This window comes from Bactrocera neohumeralis, chromosome 6 (assembly GCF_024586455.1).
Source record: "Bactrocera neohumeralis isolate Rockhampton chromosome 6, APGP_CSIRO_Bneo_wtdbg2-racon-allhic-juicebox.fasta_v2, whole genome shotgun sequence".
NCBI classification, from domain to species: domain Eukaryota; kingdom Metazoa; phylum Arthropoda; class Insecta; order Diptera; family Tephritidae; genus Bactrocera; species Bactrocera neohumeralis.
This window is the reverse complement of record NC_065923.1, coordinates 5396478-5414448: the sequence shown is the minus strand read 5'-3', so window position 1 is coordinate 5414448 and position 17971 is coordinate 5396478. Positions and strand designations below refer to the sequence as shown.

Sequence of the window (17971 nt, the reverse complement as noted above, 5' to 3'; positions counted from 1 at the left end):
CTCCCAGTTTTTTCCGAGTCATCAAAGATGTGTGTGGTCTAGCGTTGTCCTGATGGAAGACGAAGTCCTTTTTGTTGATCAGTTCTGGCCGTTTTTTTTCGATTGCCTGCTTCAATCTCATCAGTTATTGACAGTAAAATGTAGAATCAATCGTTCGACCAGGCTAGGCTGGAGCAGCTCATAGTGGGTGATTTCTTTCCAATCCCACCAAACACTCAGCATATCCTTTCGAGGCTTGAATCCTGGCTTTGCGACCATTTGTTGAGCTTCACCAAGCTTGGATCATGATTTTTTTTGCACATTATTGTCGTATTTGATTCACTTTTCGTCTCTTGTTTCCATTCGCTTCGGAGATGGTTTGATTTCATTTCGTTTCAGCAAAGAATCGCAGTTGTTAATTCGGTCCATTAAATTTTTCACTGACAATTCATGTACCATGTACCCAAACATCGAGCTTCTTTTTGTTGCCAGCCTTTTTTAAATGGTTCAAAACCGTTTGATGATGAATGTTAAGTTCCTTCGATATCATTGTTGACGGTGATGGTCCTGGTCAATCTTTTCCATAATTTCATCGACTTTTTCAACGTTAGGTCGACCAGAGCTAGGTGCATCTTTCACATCGAAATTTCCAGAACGGAAGCGAGTGAACCATTGTTGTGCTACACTGATACCGCATCATCTCCATAAACTTCACAAATTTCATTGGTGGCTTGCTTGGAATGCTTCCCGTTTTTATATACTATAAAAATTTCAAAAAATGGCGAATTTCTTCATTCTTTTCACTAATTTTTGAACAGCTGATAACAAATTTGATTTGATAATAAAAAACAAATAGATAACGGTAATGGAAAAGGACCTTCCCGTTACAATTAAGAGCTCATACTTCGAAGTCTTTCTTAAAAGTTTTTAAGAGCCCATTTCTCAGAGTAGCAAGCGAAAAAAATGTTCGTTTTTTTTGACCAGCCCTAAAATACTTTGTAAATATTTTCAAAACGAAGCGCTGATTTTACAAATTTTCAACATTGAAAATTAGCTTGTATTGTATCAGAAATTATTTTCAAAGGAAATTTTGTAGTTTCTAAAAAGTTATTTTCTTCGTAACTAATGTGAAATTAAACAAATGCCTTCCCCAAATGCCGTATATTTAACATAAGAAATCTGTGCTTCTACACCCGTTTAATTGATCTATCACAACATTGAAATGAAACGGCCGCTTCGAGAGAATTTCGAGTATTTTCTTAACCCCCATACGTTGGCTAACCAAACAGTTAACGATAATGTGACCGACAACTGGCCAAAGCTCGCAGTCGGCCTTCATGTGGTAACAGCTGTCGCACCGCAGCACACACATCAGCATGGGAGTGCATATATATGTACATACATACATACATATGTATGTGAGGCAATGTGAGCATTTGGCCTTAAAACTCAATCAAAAACGCTTGTTGTTGCATGCGGTGGGGTTTTGCTTGTCTACTTTGTTGTTGTTTTGACGCTGCTCGCTTGCTGCTTGATTTTTGGGGCAACGCGTTTGGACTGAAATGAATTTCGTTTGCTTTTCTTTCTTGACTTTTCTGTTTTTTTCTGATTTTTATTATTGTCTTTATTTTGCTCGGAGTTGTTGTCTTGCGTTGCTGGAGCAAATAATATTGGCCGCTGAGCCGTTCGGCTTGGAATGTTGCTTCGCGTTCAAATATTTTCTTCTCTCCTCGCATTTGGCTCGTACACATTTCGGCCTATACGTACCCCTTACCTCTTACCCCTTTTTTCATTTCACATCGCTTTTGGTAGTATTGTTGCTGTAGCATTGTTGTTGATGTTGTTGTTGCTATGGTTACCTTCGTCCGGCATATGTTAATGATGGTCATTAAATCGAGAGCCCGTAACACCGGTAGCTGTTTTTCTTAGAGACTTCAAGTATCTCTCCAGCAGCGCGCGCTTACGTGCACTCTCACACGTACACATGCTCATATACGTCCATATACATGTATGCATATGGGAGTTGGAATGTGTGCGCGTATGTGTGCTTGCAGTTAGCCGTGGATTCATTTGGTAAATATTTGGCTTTCGCCGTGTGTACAGAGGATGTGCAGGCACACACACACACACACACACGCACAACTGTACAAACATGCATATATGAATGAGCAACGATTAAGCATGTCCATATGCAAATCTAACTAAACATTAGCATACACATACAATATTTACTCGAACCGCTTGCCTATGTGTCTGTATGTTTGCAGGGACGTGTGTATTTCGGTCCGCTCTTAGCCGTGTGGCTCTGTTTACATTAATTCCGTGAATGGCACTTAAGCGTCTCGGGCATCTTCACTCACACTCCCATAGACACTCGTGTAAATAATAAAACGGACAGTTACTCGCATGTGTGTATGTGTGCTTGTATGTGTGTTTGCAGGTATTTGTGCTCGAAGGCACGCCGGTCAAGAATTCCACTCAAATTAAACTATTTCAATTCCACTACAACGGATTACTTTTTCGCCTACACACACAAGCATCTACATACACACATTCCTTCTACCTTTTATTTATTTATTACACTTTTCTCCTTTTTATTTTTTATTTTTTATTTTAGCTTTTTGCTTTCATAGTAGTCACTTTAATGGTAATTTTTATTTTTTTATTGTTATTGCTGTTGCCCCGCAGCTCCTAAATACCCCATAAATGTACCACTTTAGCTAAAGTAAGTTTATTTTTTATTGCAATCTCAAATTTTTTGTTGATTTGATTTCTTTTACACAAATTTAGTTCTTGCAAAGGTGTTTCTTCAATTTCCTTAGGCATCATTAAATCTGTTATTCTTTCTTTTTATTGCCACTAATTGTAACAGTGGCGGCAGGTGTGAGATAATTAATCTTAAACATAGTTTTGATTTAGAATTCTACAAAATAAAATGTTTAACTAAGAGATTTAGACACATTAAGTAGGTAATCATGAATTAAAGAGTAGGTAATAAACATTACTTAATCTTAATCTCTCTTTACACTGGTTGAGGCTGTAAAGCAGACTAAAATATTTAGAAGCTTTAAATCACAAGACCTCTGCATAGCATCGCTCATGATTTTCTTTGCATCTTCTTGCAACACTTGTCTAAACCAAAAACTGTAATGACTCTCAAAAAACGTCTTTCTTCTACAATCAATAAGTCAAATCAATGACCCTGAACAGGGTATATTAAGTTTGTCACGAAGTTGGTAACACCCAGAAGGAATAGTCAGAGACCCTATAAAGTATATATATAAATGATCAGTATGTTGAGCTGAGTCGATTTAGCCATGCCCGTCCGTCTGTCTGTATATATACGAACTAGTTCCTCAGTTTTTATGATATCGTTTTGAAATTTTGCAAACGTCATTTTCTCTTCAAAAAGCTGCTCATTTGTCGGAACTGTCGATATCGGACCACTATAACATATAGCTGCCATACAAACTGAACGATCGGAATCAAATGCTTGTATGGAAAACTTTCACATTTTACAATATATATTCTCCAAACTTGGTATAGATTATTTTCTAAGGCAACAATGTAATCTCTAAAAAACTTGTTCAGAACGGATTACTATAGCATATAGCTTCCATACAAACTGAACACATAGTTACTAACAGAAATGCACCTGTGAAGGGTATTTAGCTTCGGTACAATCGAAGTTAACGTTTTTTCTTGTTTATAATTCAGTTTAAGAAGTTTTGGATTCTCTTGGTTTCGTAACCGATCTGCAGGAGGACCTCTTACAAAGACCCTGGCTGTGAGAAAGATTTACCTCCCTAAAAATATCTCACAGGAAAAAACATCGAAAAAAATATTGCTATAAAAGGATATAGGTAATGATCTAAAGACTAGTCAATGATTTTTGTGATTTTTTTGTGAAAAAAGTACACTTCATAATTAAAAAAAATAAGTTATTGTAAAAAAAAATTATTATTTTGACAAATATAGCTAAGAAGAGCGTGTGAAGATTGCAAGTTGATCGGTTTAGCCGTTTGAGAGACATACCACTGTGATCAAATTGAAAGGTGAATTTTCTTTCCTTTGAAATCGTTGAACTCAGATGAGATAGATGATTTTATGTTCGTATTGCAGATGCATTTTGTTAATTTAGCGAATGCCATTTTGGTGTTCACTTATGAGAGAACGGAACTAATCAGTCATGGGACATGAAAATAATGATATTTTGAGGACATACTATACTCACACAAATTTAAGTATATATGAGTGTATGCATATTTTCCATAAAAACTTGTAGAATTCTTTTTTTCGAAAATTTTTCCAACTTTTTTTCATAGTTTAAATTTCATAAACACGTTTTTGCAACACCACCGATTTGCTTGCTTATTAACGGAATACAAGCGCGTGGCTTTTCTTACGCTTTGTTCACTTCACTTTTCCTTCTTGTGCATTTTTTCGCAACAAACTAACCGATCAATGAGCGGAAACGAATGCGCCACTTAAGTGGTCAAATGAATGGAAATTATGCTAGTGCTATTTCTGTTGTTATTGCCGTTGTTTTTGTCGCTGCATTCGGTTTTTATTGTTATTATTGTTGACACACTGTTGCACACTTACTAACACACACACAGTGAAAAATTGCAAAAGTGCGCGTCGTTGTTGCAACTTCCACTCGGCCAATTGGAAATATTCAGCTGCTCAACGGCACAACAAAACAAACTGAAAGCAAAAACAAAAAGGCAAAGCACCCAAAGGAAGTCAAGTCAAGTCAAGTGACGCACGACGCCAAATGCAACATTGCGGCATTAAAGCAAGCACCGAAGATAACAAAAAAGCGACAATTCGCCCTGCCACAACAATAACAAAAGCTCTGTCGAGCAGCCAAAAGCGTCATGGTGTCCCAACTGTTGTGTCGATTGCCGTACATGTTGTTGTTGTTATCGAAGTCAATGCTTTGGCATCGTCGCCGTTTTCGCCGTTGCTTAGTGTCGCCAACACCAATGCCAATCGTGCAACATAGCAGACATACTTGCCAGTCCATGCGGCTGCATCGTTGCCACAGTGCTCATGTGTGTGTGTGTGTGTGTGTGGTGGCCGGTCGCCAGTTAATTCGTGTGGCAATTGGCGACGGAGAAATGGATCATTGATATTTCATTCATAAATGCATTGTTGTGTCTTCGCTTCGACTTCTGCTTCTTTATCTTTTTTTTTTTTATGTGTCACCTCTCCTGTGCTGCCTGGCGTTCGCCACGCTAAATGGGGCGGCTGGCTGTGTGTTCGGTTGACACGTTGAACCGGATAGGAAAAAAATGCTTACGGAAGTTGCGAATTTCTACAGTAAATTGTTGTTGTGACACAATGTTGCTGTTTTGTTTTAAGTTATTGCTGTTGCATTACTAAAAGCAGCTTCGAAGTAGGTTGGATTTACTATTACTAGTCCCTCAGTATTTAGGGTATCGATCTGAAATTTTGCACACGTTTTTTTCTCGCCAAGAAGCTGCTCATTTGTCGGAATTGCTGGTATTGGACCACTATTGCATATAGCCGTCATAGAAACTGAACGATCGGGTTCAAGTCCTTCTATGGAAAGCTTTTCTTCAAAAAATTTGGCATGAGTCATTAGCTATGGCAGTGCTATAATATCAAAAGAATTTTTTCGGATCGGATCACTTTATCATACATATATTTGTACATATGCATTCAGGAAAGTGTAGCTTGAGCTCATATATGTATATATGCATATTCCCCAAAAGAAGTTTCTATTCGCTAGTAATTCCAAAGACCAACTTCTCAAATACAATTCATTCAATACTAAACATTGAAAATCGGAAGATGCACCTGCTCATGGACCAATTCAAGCCTTTCAGTCAATGAACACTCTACATACACAAACATACACTCGCACTTTAATATGTTTATAGCAAGTTGCTTGTTTGCTTAACTGACTGTCAGACTGGCTAGATCAAAAAAGCATAAGAGCGCTATCACCAGGCTCGACGCTGATTGTTTTCATATAAACATATGTGGATAAGTATGTATATTTGTATTTTAGCCAGCATCAATGGCAGATCAGCCAACTACTTTTACACAAACACACGCATATATAAATAGTAATACATATGTATGTGCAGTTGTTGGCTTTCGATTGCTGGTTGCCTGCCGGTCGTCGGTCGTCGGCGTGCTATCGGCCCACGCTCGTTGAGCGTTAAATACCGTAAACAGCCAGCAATGGAATGTTGTCTAAATAAATCATGAAATAAAACACGATATGGCCAACACACACACACATGCACATACATATTCACACACATTCGCACGTAGCAAAGGTAAATATGCGCATATCTCAATATTTCCAATATAAATATGCATATTTGTACACAGAAATGTTAGTTTCCAACAAATTAGCATAATTATCGCTGGCCTCTAAAATATTTTATACTCGATGCTGTAATATTTCTTTCGTTTTGGCCAGCTTGATGATAGCGGGATTTTGAAATCCAAAAACTAATTCTTCAATTTTTTTCTTTCCTTTTTAATTTATGAGTTGTTGGCCGCAATTTATGTGCCTCAATTGGATCACTGTTATGTTTGCCAGCAATTTTTCATGGGTCTTATTATTCACTTATTGATCTTCGTTTCCGCTATTTCTATTGCTGCTGCTCCATTTGTTATTGTAATTAATTGCTGCTGCTGCTGCTTGCAGCTGTTGGCGAAAGCATTGTTTATGACTTGACATTAGATTACTTGACGAAATGCAGCTTGCCACGAGCTTACATAAAATTCTATATGTGTACGTATGTATATATGTGTGTGTGTGTTTATTCTTCTTTTATTAAAGCATTGAGCTTTGATTTCATAAATGGTTATAAATAACATTGGATTTACACATACCGGCATACATACATACATATGTATGTATGTATGTACATGTGTGTGAAGATATAAAAAATAAGTAGATATGGACATAGTACATATGTACGTACAAAGTTGGAGGTATTTGAAAAGCTTTCTGCCTTAAAATTTGTTAATAGTAAGAAAAGCAGAATGGCTTAAACGCTAAAAATTTCTCAAATAGTTTGTAAAGGACCCCTAAACTACTAACTTTATGTGTGCCAGAGAATGAATAAATAATTAATGTTATGAAAAAATTGTCAAAGGTTCTATTTTTTCTTTTCTAAAAGAAAGTTAAGAAAAATATATTTTTGTGATTTAAGAAAGTTAACCAACTTTTACCATATAATTATTAAAACTTTTTTTTAATTTTTTTAAATAATTTTTAAAACGCAATTTTCCTAGTTTCTAATAATTGTCATTCAATCAAAGAAAAAAAACAAATATGAAAAAAATTGAAATTGTTATTTAATGAAAGGAAATTATTAAAAAAAAAATTAAAATTGTTATTCAATGAAAGAAAATTATTTAAAAAAAATGAAATTTCGTCGTTTGGCGTTGTTTTCCTTAATATTGCCTACTTTAAGGGATATATCGGATTCAACTTAATAAATGAAAATTAATATTTTATCCCCCGAAGAGGGTATATTTAGATTGCCACAAAATTTGTAACGACTAGAGGGAAACGTCGAGACTCCAAAAAGTAGATATATAAATGCTCTATGAAGAGCTGAGTCCATTTATCCAATAAGGTTAATCTACATATACACAAAATAGTTTTTCTGCTTATGAGATATCGAACTGAAATTTTTCACACCCCAAAGAAGGTGTGCATGTTTTGAAATGGCCGATATCAGACCATATAGTTGCCATATAAACTAATCTATCAAATTCAAGTCCATGTATGGCAACTTTTTTATTTAAGGGGTCAGTAGGGTATTCTGGCCTGTTTTTTTGACATTTTTTTTTCCAAGAAATTTTTATTCTACAATAGAACTTTTTGCACATATCAGAGGTATATCGTAGAGTATATAAAGAAAATTTTTCGGAACTTTTTTGATGACATATGTCGGTGAAATGGCTGGGTGAATGAGATGCGTTTTTTTTTACTGGCGGACACGATTTCTCATGTTTGGATCATCTGAAAGACAAAAACCCAATTTATTCTTAAAAAGTATGTGAATGGTTAGCATCCCTACTAGAATTATGAAAAAATGTTGATAAATAAAAAAATAATTGAGGTTTTTGTTTTTTTTAATTTTTCCCGAGGGATTTTTACATAAATTTCGTCATAACATTGTCACAAAATTATAAAAAATTATGAAGTAGGGACGATAGCCAGGCATTTTGTGAACATTAAACAAAAAAATTAAACAAATCGGTTGAGTAGTTCGACCGGAATTATGTCCGTCAATTTAAAAAGTGTGTTTTGAGAAAAACGCGTTTAAAGTTTGATGTGTGCGCTCCGAGCGCTCCGAACGTCGAGCGGTATTATTATTTTTGGGTCTTTTTCGAAACCTTTCAATGGTAAAGTGGGTTTCTACATTAATTCTAAGGGTATAAGAAAACAGAAAATGCAGAACAAAAAAATCTTTGAAAAAAGATTACCCTACTGACCCCTTAAAGGTATATATTCATGAAATTGGGCATAGATTATTGTTAAAAAAATTGTTACAATATCCGAATATCCGACGAAGTACAAGTTGACCGATCAAAATCATGTTCTTGTATGGAAATTATTTTTATTTCATAAATTATAATAAAGTATAAATATTGCATCCTTCATCTTGCTAACAATTATTAGCTTAGTTTTGCTCCTCACTTTAGCCCTAACGCGCTTATTTTGCGCCCGGCTTCCTTAGCCAATAAACTCTTGGAAAGCTTCCGCTATTTCTTGGAATATTTACATTATACATTTTACTAATAATTTCGTGATCCCTTATGGTATCACCCACGTATGTATGTATGTTTGTATGCATGTGTCAGCTTGCAATCGTCATTAGAAGTTTTCGAGAAACCCCACAATAAGTAGAAAAACACGCCAGCGGATCTAAGCATCGATTAAAATCGTAGGAGCATTGTGTAATACATAGAAATAAATAAATATGTAAAACTTGAACTTTCAACCTCCGTTATAATTGGCCAAAGGTGCCTACGAGCAGAACAGTTGCTCAATTCGTACGTCGTCATATATTAATTGACAGCGTTTAATTGAATAACAGCATGAAAAAGATAGAGCACAAACACACACACACATTGACATGCAGACTACAACATATGTGTAAATATGTTTGTGTGTGTGTATGAGTAATGAAATAGAACTTTTAGAAAACAACATGTTTTGTTGTATACATGCCAGCACATAGTGTTTGTGTGTATATAAAATACCCACGTGTACATACATATGTATGTAGGTACCATATGAAAGTACCAATGCACATATTTACTTAATAAAATATATTTACTAAAATAACTTCAATATAAATAATTACTTTGGCGTTGTTTTTTTAATGCCTTATCTCATTCTTATGCACCAACGGCGACACCCATTATTTTTCTAAAAATAGCTAATTTTGTTTCTGGCTTGTACAAAGTCAAGCGCCCAAGCTACGCTCACAGTTGCTGCTTAAATTATGCTTGGGTGGGCAGCGAATTCAAATGCAACGGGCGAAAAGCTGTGACACAGTCAGTCACTGCGTTGATGGTGAAGATCACTAATTGGGAGCAGGCCATTAGGCAATCAAGCAACAACAACAAAAAAAACATTTTGAATAATAGATAATAAAGTGGAACATTAAAAATAAAGTTACAACTCATAATAGCAAAGACTCGTTAGCATAGGCGTGCACAAAGACACACACATACATGCGTACAGACATACATACATTCATATACATATACATACATACATAAAGGGGGAAAAAGCATATGCACACAATTTAACTTCTATTTCTGTCCAATTGGGGCGAAGATGCAAGTCAAGGAATAAAGTCAACGGCCAAGAAGAGCTTCATACAACTGTATATATAGAAGTACAAGTACATTTTGTAAGTATGTATGTATCCATACATTTATTTATGTATGTAAGCGTCCATCAAAATGTGCGATCGGAAGAAAGGAAGTAAATATTTATACTGACATACATACATATATACACATAAATGCGAAATGCCGCTGGTAGAATAAGGTCACTGCAGGGTCAACGGGGTCCAAAGTTGGTTTATAATTAATGATAAGCCCATGAGTAATGCTGTGAGTTATTCACGTTTTTGGGCGGAATTATTGCTAATGACGTGTCTGTGGCACTGATCTATTTGAACTCTCGTACTTACTCGGCTTCAAGAATGTCAAAGTAAAGTACACAGGAAGTGGAAATCCAAGAAAAAAGCTATATTTGACAAGATTAACATTTCTATAGTTTTTGCAATTGTTGCATTCACTTGATCACAGCGGCTTTTGTGAAGAGTCGAAATAGTCTAAAAGGTTCATAAAGATTATACCATTTAGATCACTTCTGACTGCTAACGACAGCCAAGACATCACAACAAATTTTGTATCGAAAAATATTCCAAAAGAGGTTTGTTTTCAATATATCACATAGTTTTCTATATATAAAAAAAGAAAAGCTTCACCAAGGTTTTCAGCGTTATTCAGCTTTAGAAAACGCTAGCTGAATAAAGCGCTGAGTACCAGAGCGACTGAAAAGCCTGAAATGAAATACATACATGCGATCACTGATCGGTCTGTTCACATATATAATCTATAAAAGAGCTTAACTATACAAAAACTAAGTGCTTACGGACTATATATTGGATCTATAGACCTTTTGGACCATAGAAGCACTGCAAAACGCTCAATAAATCAATTCAAGGACATTCTGTACGCATATTCCCCGAAGATATGAGCGAGAGAGCAGTGCCTTCGCTAATAACAATAACACGAGAACTCTTTGAACACAGAAATCGCTAGCTCCGACGGCTCTCAAGAGCATATAAACAATTTATAAACTAAAAAAACATTTCTTTACAGTTTAATAAGCTACTCTTCGTAGTGACTTACCCCGACTTGGTAGAGAACGCGTACATCCTGTACGCTCGCGCGACCAGCGCCGTGTCTTTGCCGGTTGTAACTGTTGTTCTCCTTTTCGTATACTGCGAAAGGACTGGAGGTTTTGGAGAGCTTTAGCTGCTGTTGTTGTTGCTGCAACAGAGTTTCACGGTGGTAATTGTGCTGCTGATGCTCGCGTTGTTGCTGCTCGATGATCTCCAACATCTGACGCGAACGTCGCTGATCCACGGCCAGATCGCTCTGTTGCTTCTCTTGTTTGCTGTGGCGTGTGTTGGTGTGCGGACGGCGCACCTGCTGCCGCATGATGTGAATCCGTTGCAATCGCCGCGGCGGCTTGCGTTGCTGTTGTTGTTGTTGTCGCTGAGACCGCCAAATTGCTGGCTGCTGCTGCGGCTTGCTGCAACATTTTCGCATTGACTGTGGCATATTCCAAATTTCTGTGTCGCGTATCGGCGCTGCTGTCATCGGCCGCGCTGCTGGCGGTGGCTGTCGCCGTTGCGCTGGCTGCGGCGGCCGCCGTCAGCTCGTACACCTCCAGCGGCAGGCGTGTCGTTCGGGCGGTGCTGAGCTGTTGGCAGCAAAGCAGCAGCGCTAGCAGGATTGTGTGTGGCAACATTTTGTTGTAAGTTTTTGTATTTTTTTTTTTTTTGATTTGAGGGGAAAATATTGTTATTTTCTTCTTTTTATTTTTCGACGTTCTTTTCGAGCTGTTGTTTGTCGCTTCGAATTTATTATGAATTTCGTTATTGTTGTTGCTGTTGTTTTTGTTACTTAAGCAACACTTTGCCGTTTGTAATTGACACTTTAACGCTCCACTCGTGCACCTTGAGCGTGTTTTGCACAATTCCGTTTATTTATTGTATTTTCCTTTGTCTTTTTTGTTGTTTGTAGTCTAAGTGTGTATGTACATATGTGTTTGTTTTGTTTGCTTATTTTAAATAGCGTGTATCGGCTGTTTCTAGCAACTAAGGCGCTATTTGTCTCGCCAACATTTTGTGCACTTACCGCGCTCTGTTGGTGGCTGCCGCTGTGCCTCTGTTCAGTCAGTGCCTCATTGGCACTCGATTCACAAGCGCTTCAGTTCATAAACGATTGGCATCGATCGCCTGACTTGACGTGTACATATGTATGTACATATATGGCAATCTATATGTTATATCAGAGAGCTTTAAAGTAGTTTTTGATTTGCAAATTTTGCAATTTCCTGCAATTTTCTTCTGCAATGCGTTACCTAAAGACGTATTGAGTGTTGAATTTGCAATTGTTGTGTAAATTCAAATATTTTTTACTTGTGTGGTATTGTTTTCTTTATATGTGTCTTCTAGAATGCAAAAAAATTTGAAATTAAAATAATAACTTTTTAATATTTTTAAGCACTTCTCAACATTTCTGTGTTTGTTGTGTTTTATAATTGATGCTCATATTGATGTTTGTATGTATGTATGAATGCATGTATGTATGTAGGTATTTATACTTTTACATACATTAGTCTGTCTGTATATCCGTTCATTAACAATTTTTCTAAACCGCATAATTTTAAATACTTTACAAAATTACTGATTAAAATTATTAAGTTTTTTCCTCATCGTTCAACTCATTTTTAAATTCTGTATTGTTAATTTTTTGGTACCTAAACTGCAAAATAACGCTTCATCAAAATAATCAAAATTGTGTTTTTAATTGCTTACGATTCACTATATCTTTTTGGGTAGTCGAAAAAGTCTTTTCGTATTTTGTCAATAGGCAAAAAGTGGTCGAAATGGACATCCTTGTCGCGGGAATATTTAAAGTTTGAAAAGCCAAATTTATGAATATGTGATGGTTATTTTTGAGAAACGAAAATTAGTCGGTGAAATTTTAGTTTGAATGAAAAAACGAAAATTCCTATGTAAAATGTATGGGATCCTAAAAAAAAAAATACCGACCCCTTAGAGTTAAGCTACAGCGCCTAGCTTGAGGGAGGATTTTTTGTTGGTCAAAAAATTCAAAAATTTGTTTTTGAAGCACCCTAATGTATACGTAGCATAAAATTTCCATCTTCGGCTGTCAGATATAACCAATATATAACCAGTTTATAACCAAGACTTAAATTTTGTTACAATATGAGTGGTTTCTATTATATCGTTTTCCCATCGATTGTAAACTTATGAAAAGTGGTGTAACGTTGGTTTTTTGTGATTTTTTTTTTTGCACCATGACTGGATGTGCTTTTGAAGCCAATTTGGATAAAATAAAATATTTAGAAAATGCAAATCGTTGATTAGCAAGTCGAGAGATTGCTGAAAGTTTAAATTTCTCTAACACGACCAAATGAAACGTTTATGATTCATTTCGAAGCTTGACTATAGGTTACTCATATTCTTACACATCGAAATTGCTTCGTCACTTTAATGGCTTTGATTTGCTTATCAAGAGTCAAATAAGTGATCCATTTTTGAAGCACATTATAACTGTCGACGAAAAGTGCGCTCTTTACAAGAATGTAAAGCGCGAGAGGAATTATGATCTAAAATACGATGAACCAGCTCAAACCACTTCGAAGACTGCTAGTCACCAAACAAAGGTTATGTTGCCTGTATGGGGGGATTTCAAAGTGATCTTAATTTTATCTTTTACCCGACAATACAATAAATGAACAATGAAGTGTATTGTGAACAGCTGGACAAATTGGTTATGCACTCAAAGAGAAGCGGCCAGAAATCATCAATGAAAAAGGTGTCGTGTTCCATTAGGATAATACGAGACCTTGTACAAGTTTGATGACTCGCCAAAAGCTTTAGCTCCTTGAATGGTATGTGCTATTCCAAACACACGGTGCAGACTTGGCACCTATGGACTATTACTTGATCCGGCCACCGCAATTTTTTTTTTTTTGTATGACAGAACGGTCACTTTAAATCAGGACGTCAAAAACCACTTTAACCAGTTTTTTGCTTGTAAGGATCGAAAATGTAATGTGCGTTGAATCAATCTCTTGCCCGAAAGATGGCAGAAGGTATTGGATCAAAATGGATAATATATAATTTCTTAAAATGTTTTAAACAATAAAAAAATCGTATTTAAATAGCATTAAAAAACGAAATTATGTAGTGAACGAATAATATTTTATTAAGAACACGGAAGTTTTCCAAACATTTGTGTCAAGATGTTTATATTTTACAATTTCATAAAGGACAAAGCTTTTTTCTAATATTTCTTGTTACTTATTTATAAAAGTTTTCTTTTTGTAAATAATCTTTTATTTAAGCAACTTTAAAGCTTCGTAAAATGTAAGTTTTAATTATTCTTTATTTGGCAATTTTAATGTGTCCTGCGCTCTATAGTAATTATTATTATTATTATTTTTAATTATATTTGGGTTTAAAAACTCTATTTTATTTTATTTTATTTTATTTTTTGCTTTTTGAATTATATAATAATTAATTTTTTTTTTGAAAATATGCGTAATGAGAAATTGTAAAGTTGATGACAATAAATATTTTTAAATTTTTTTAAAGTCAAACCATTTTGGAAAAATACATTAAAGAAATAGACAAAAAAAATTAAATAAAAAGTAAATCGAAATATTAAAGATTTATAAAATTTGCTCGAAAGAAACTGGTTATCGACTGTCACTTATTTATACAATGTAATTTTTAAATTAAAAACATAAATATTTGTTATTTAATTAGCAAACTGAGACGTATAGTTTTTAAATATAAATAAATAACATTTTTTTATTGTTTGTGGTCGTTTTAGTTTATATTATTTATTTTTAATATTATCTATGTATTTATTTTTTATTATTTATTTATTTGTAATATCGATATTTTTCTTTTAAATTAGCACGTTCTTATGCAAATATGTTTATGTTTATCATTGTCTATACATATATTATTGAATGCTATTATATATACATATGTTTATGTACATGAATATTTTTATGGAAATAGTTTTTGAGATTTGCATTGACGCGACGCTATTTTTAGTATTAATTGTTTGTATATTTTTTACAATTTTAGTTGTAAACAAAGCAAATTTTTCAAATGCGCAATTGACTGTGTTTCACCAAGGAGTGTTTTGCGATCTGCCATTCGCTTATAAAATTGTTGTAATTCAAATTTGTTTTTATTTTTTTACTTTGGTCATTTTGCTCAACTTTCGGTCGTTTAATTGCCGCGCTAGTTAAACTATTTTCCGGCTGATTGACGGCGAAAATTACTTGAGAATCACGTCATTCCGGCAACTTGGGTATTGGAAATTATTTAGCTATGTAAACAAAAGCTTAATAGAGTGCAAAAAACAAAAACGAAAAAAATATTTGTTTGAGGAAATTTTTATATATAAATATTATATGTAGTAATATACATTTTTTAAACGGCTTGAAGCACTCAACAGTTCCAACACAAATTTTACGAAAATGAAGTTTCTACATTATTCATAAAGCATTCTCCTTGTCCTCCTCAACTAACTCGTGTACTATATGTATGTATGTATGTGTGTTAGTTTTGTAATTTACAGTTGAAGATTTTGCAGTTTCAGTTTTCCACAAACACGAATTTTCATACTTAATTTAACAAAGTCGGTCTCAAAATAATTGGCATCAAAAAACACTTGTCCAAATATTCACGTACACACACATACACATGCAGATGAATATTCGTTAGATCGAAATCACGCCCGTTAACGTTGTCGTCGGCGCATTTGGTCGCGAGCCGCGTAACTCGAAAAACTAGTCGGTGAAAAAATAACGCCTGTAGTTATTACATACATACATACAGACGCATATACATATGCGCGTGCACACACACAAACGCATGACGGTTTATGGGCAAGTATTTATTGAATGAAGTGCGCGCGCGCATTTACAACTTGTTTCCATTCATTCATAAAAAACTTCATTGATCGCGCACCACAGCAACAACAACCACATGCATTCATACATACATTTGCATGTATAAAATCGACTGTGTAGCTATGCACACTCGTAAATTTGTAACTCACTCTAACTGGCTGGTAGAGTTTTGACTCCCTCGTGTGCGCGAATACACCAACTTCACGGCGCACGAACGGTGTTCAATGGGTTTTCTTCAAAAAAATAGGCAACAAAAAAAAATGTCACACGAAAAACTTAAAAAATTTCGCCGAATCAAGGCTTCAACGCGAAAAAGTCCTTAAAAATTATGCATCGAACTACAGTTAGATTTTATACACATTCGTATTTAATTCGTCTTCGTTTTTTCTATATTTTTATTGCCTGTGGCGTGTCAACACACAAAGTAGAATTTTCGCTTGCGACTTCGACTTCACTTTTCGAACTGATCAAACAAACTGAAAGATACGAAACCCAGCAACGTTCGCATTTGCTTATCGTTCGTCGCCAAGTGAGCAGTGCGCCTGCCGTCTTGTGTCGTCGACGCGAGCAGCACAAGTACAAGTCGCGCGTCGGACGTCGGACGTCTTGCGGCGTCGCAGTTGCAGTCACAGTCGTCGGTAGTCGTTGTCAATCGTTGATCATCGTTTGCTGGTTGTCGTGGCTGTGCGTTCGTGCTTGTGGTTAGCGTAGACGCTCGCTGGTCGTCGCCAACGGAAAACTTGAATGAAAACCAACACATGCATACAAATGTGGCAGTCGGCAGACGTGCTGTTGCATGCACACAGAGTCGCATTTGCGTTCGCTGTTTACCTGTTCGATGCAACTGCAATGGCACGAATGCAACGCACGTATACCCTGCACCACACAGCGGCTTGCCCAACGTTCGTGGTCGCAGTCGTCGCTGTAGTCTGTGTATGAGTGCCTATTTTTGGATGGTCTGTAGGAAAAAGTGATTTGACGACCGTTATTTAATCAGGAACGAGATGTAGAATCCCGTTTGATTTTTATTTAAAAGTTTATAAATTTTTCTATTATGAAAAATATTAATGAAAAATAATTCTTTATATTTTCTAAGTAAAATTTTAACCTCTTTTTGAAAAAGTTTGATTCTAGGTAACCCTCCCAAAAAAAAACTCCTTAACAACCGTTTTCAGATAGTGGACCTCCAATCCTATTTGCCCCATTCAATTGTTTACAGTCATAAGTAAACTCTACTTTGTCCCTCACTGTTTCCACTACATCCGTTTCTAAATAAAGTTTCACAAATAGCGGAAAAGCTTCGCATATGAGCCATAAACGAAAGCCCAGACTTCGATCTATGATTTCAGTCATGAAGTTCGTAAACAATTCCAACTTTACTAAAAATCCAGTTTAAAGCCTATAAATTTCCTACTGGGGCCACTGGCTGCAGCATCAGTTTCGCTGCTCACGTACTCGCATATCTTTGCGGTTACGTTTCCGTTCGTCTCTGCTACTTGCTGCACGAGCGTTTCATGAATGAGTGCTCGAAGGTATGAATGAATCGTAAGCGGTCGCGCTGCTGCTCGCTTGCATTCATTCAGCACTCCTCTCCGTAATCATGCGCAGCCACTCACACAGCCATATTTTCATTGATGCTGACGCTGCGTCTGCTGCGGTCGCTGCCGGTGTACAGCATCCAACGCGCCGTCTACGTCGTTGTTCAGCTCATTCTAGAAACAGAGCATTCATTTTGGTATTGTTGTTATTGTTGCTTTAAAGTGAGTTGAGATTGCTGCTGACTTTTTATATTTTTAGCCAGGCAGCAGTTGGTGGTTAGAGCTCACTTTTGCGCAGCCGTAAAGTGTACGCGCATAGGGTTGCCGAATGTTTGAGTGAAAAATTAAAACAAATTTACTTTTGAGAAATATATTTAAAGAACGTGGTGATTGCTTAATTTTATAGAACGGAAAGTCCTTGAACTTTTTCTCTGGAAAAAGATATGCGACTACATTACATGTATATTTTTTATTTGGGTGGATCAAGGAGATTTGCATTCGTTATATGTATTAACCACTTTGCGAGGCAGAGCACAGACTCTGCGGAAGTTAGCTCATAAATGTATATATCCAATATGCTTCATTTCTACAACAGTATGTCCACAATTCGATCGCGTGCGCACGCACCAGATCGCCTGACGTCCTCAACACCGTCAAGACGGCAATCCACACT

The 17971-nt window shown here is 35.9% G+C and overlaps 2 protein-coding genes across 3 annotated transcripts in view; one reads left to right on the top strand and one right to left on the bottom strand.

The window, feature by feature from the left end:
* Nucleotides 1–16219, bottom strand: part of LOC126763057 (protein giant-lens) — a 37620-nt gene extending 21401 nt beyond the window's left edge. The window contains 3 exon segments of the mRNA XM_050480240.1: nucleotides 10918–11182; nucleotides 11184–12247; nucleotides 15910–16219. Coding sequence (XP_050336197.1) covers nucleotides 10918–11182; nucleotides 11184–11542 — 624 coding nt within the window. The 5' untranslated portion in view covers nucleotides 11543–12247; nucleotides 15910–16219.
* LOC126763047 (elongation factor-like GTPase 1) overlaps nucleotides 1–17971 on the top strand; it is a 179910-nt gene that overhangs the window by 141298 nt on the left and 20641 nt on the right. The window lies entirely within an intron of this gene.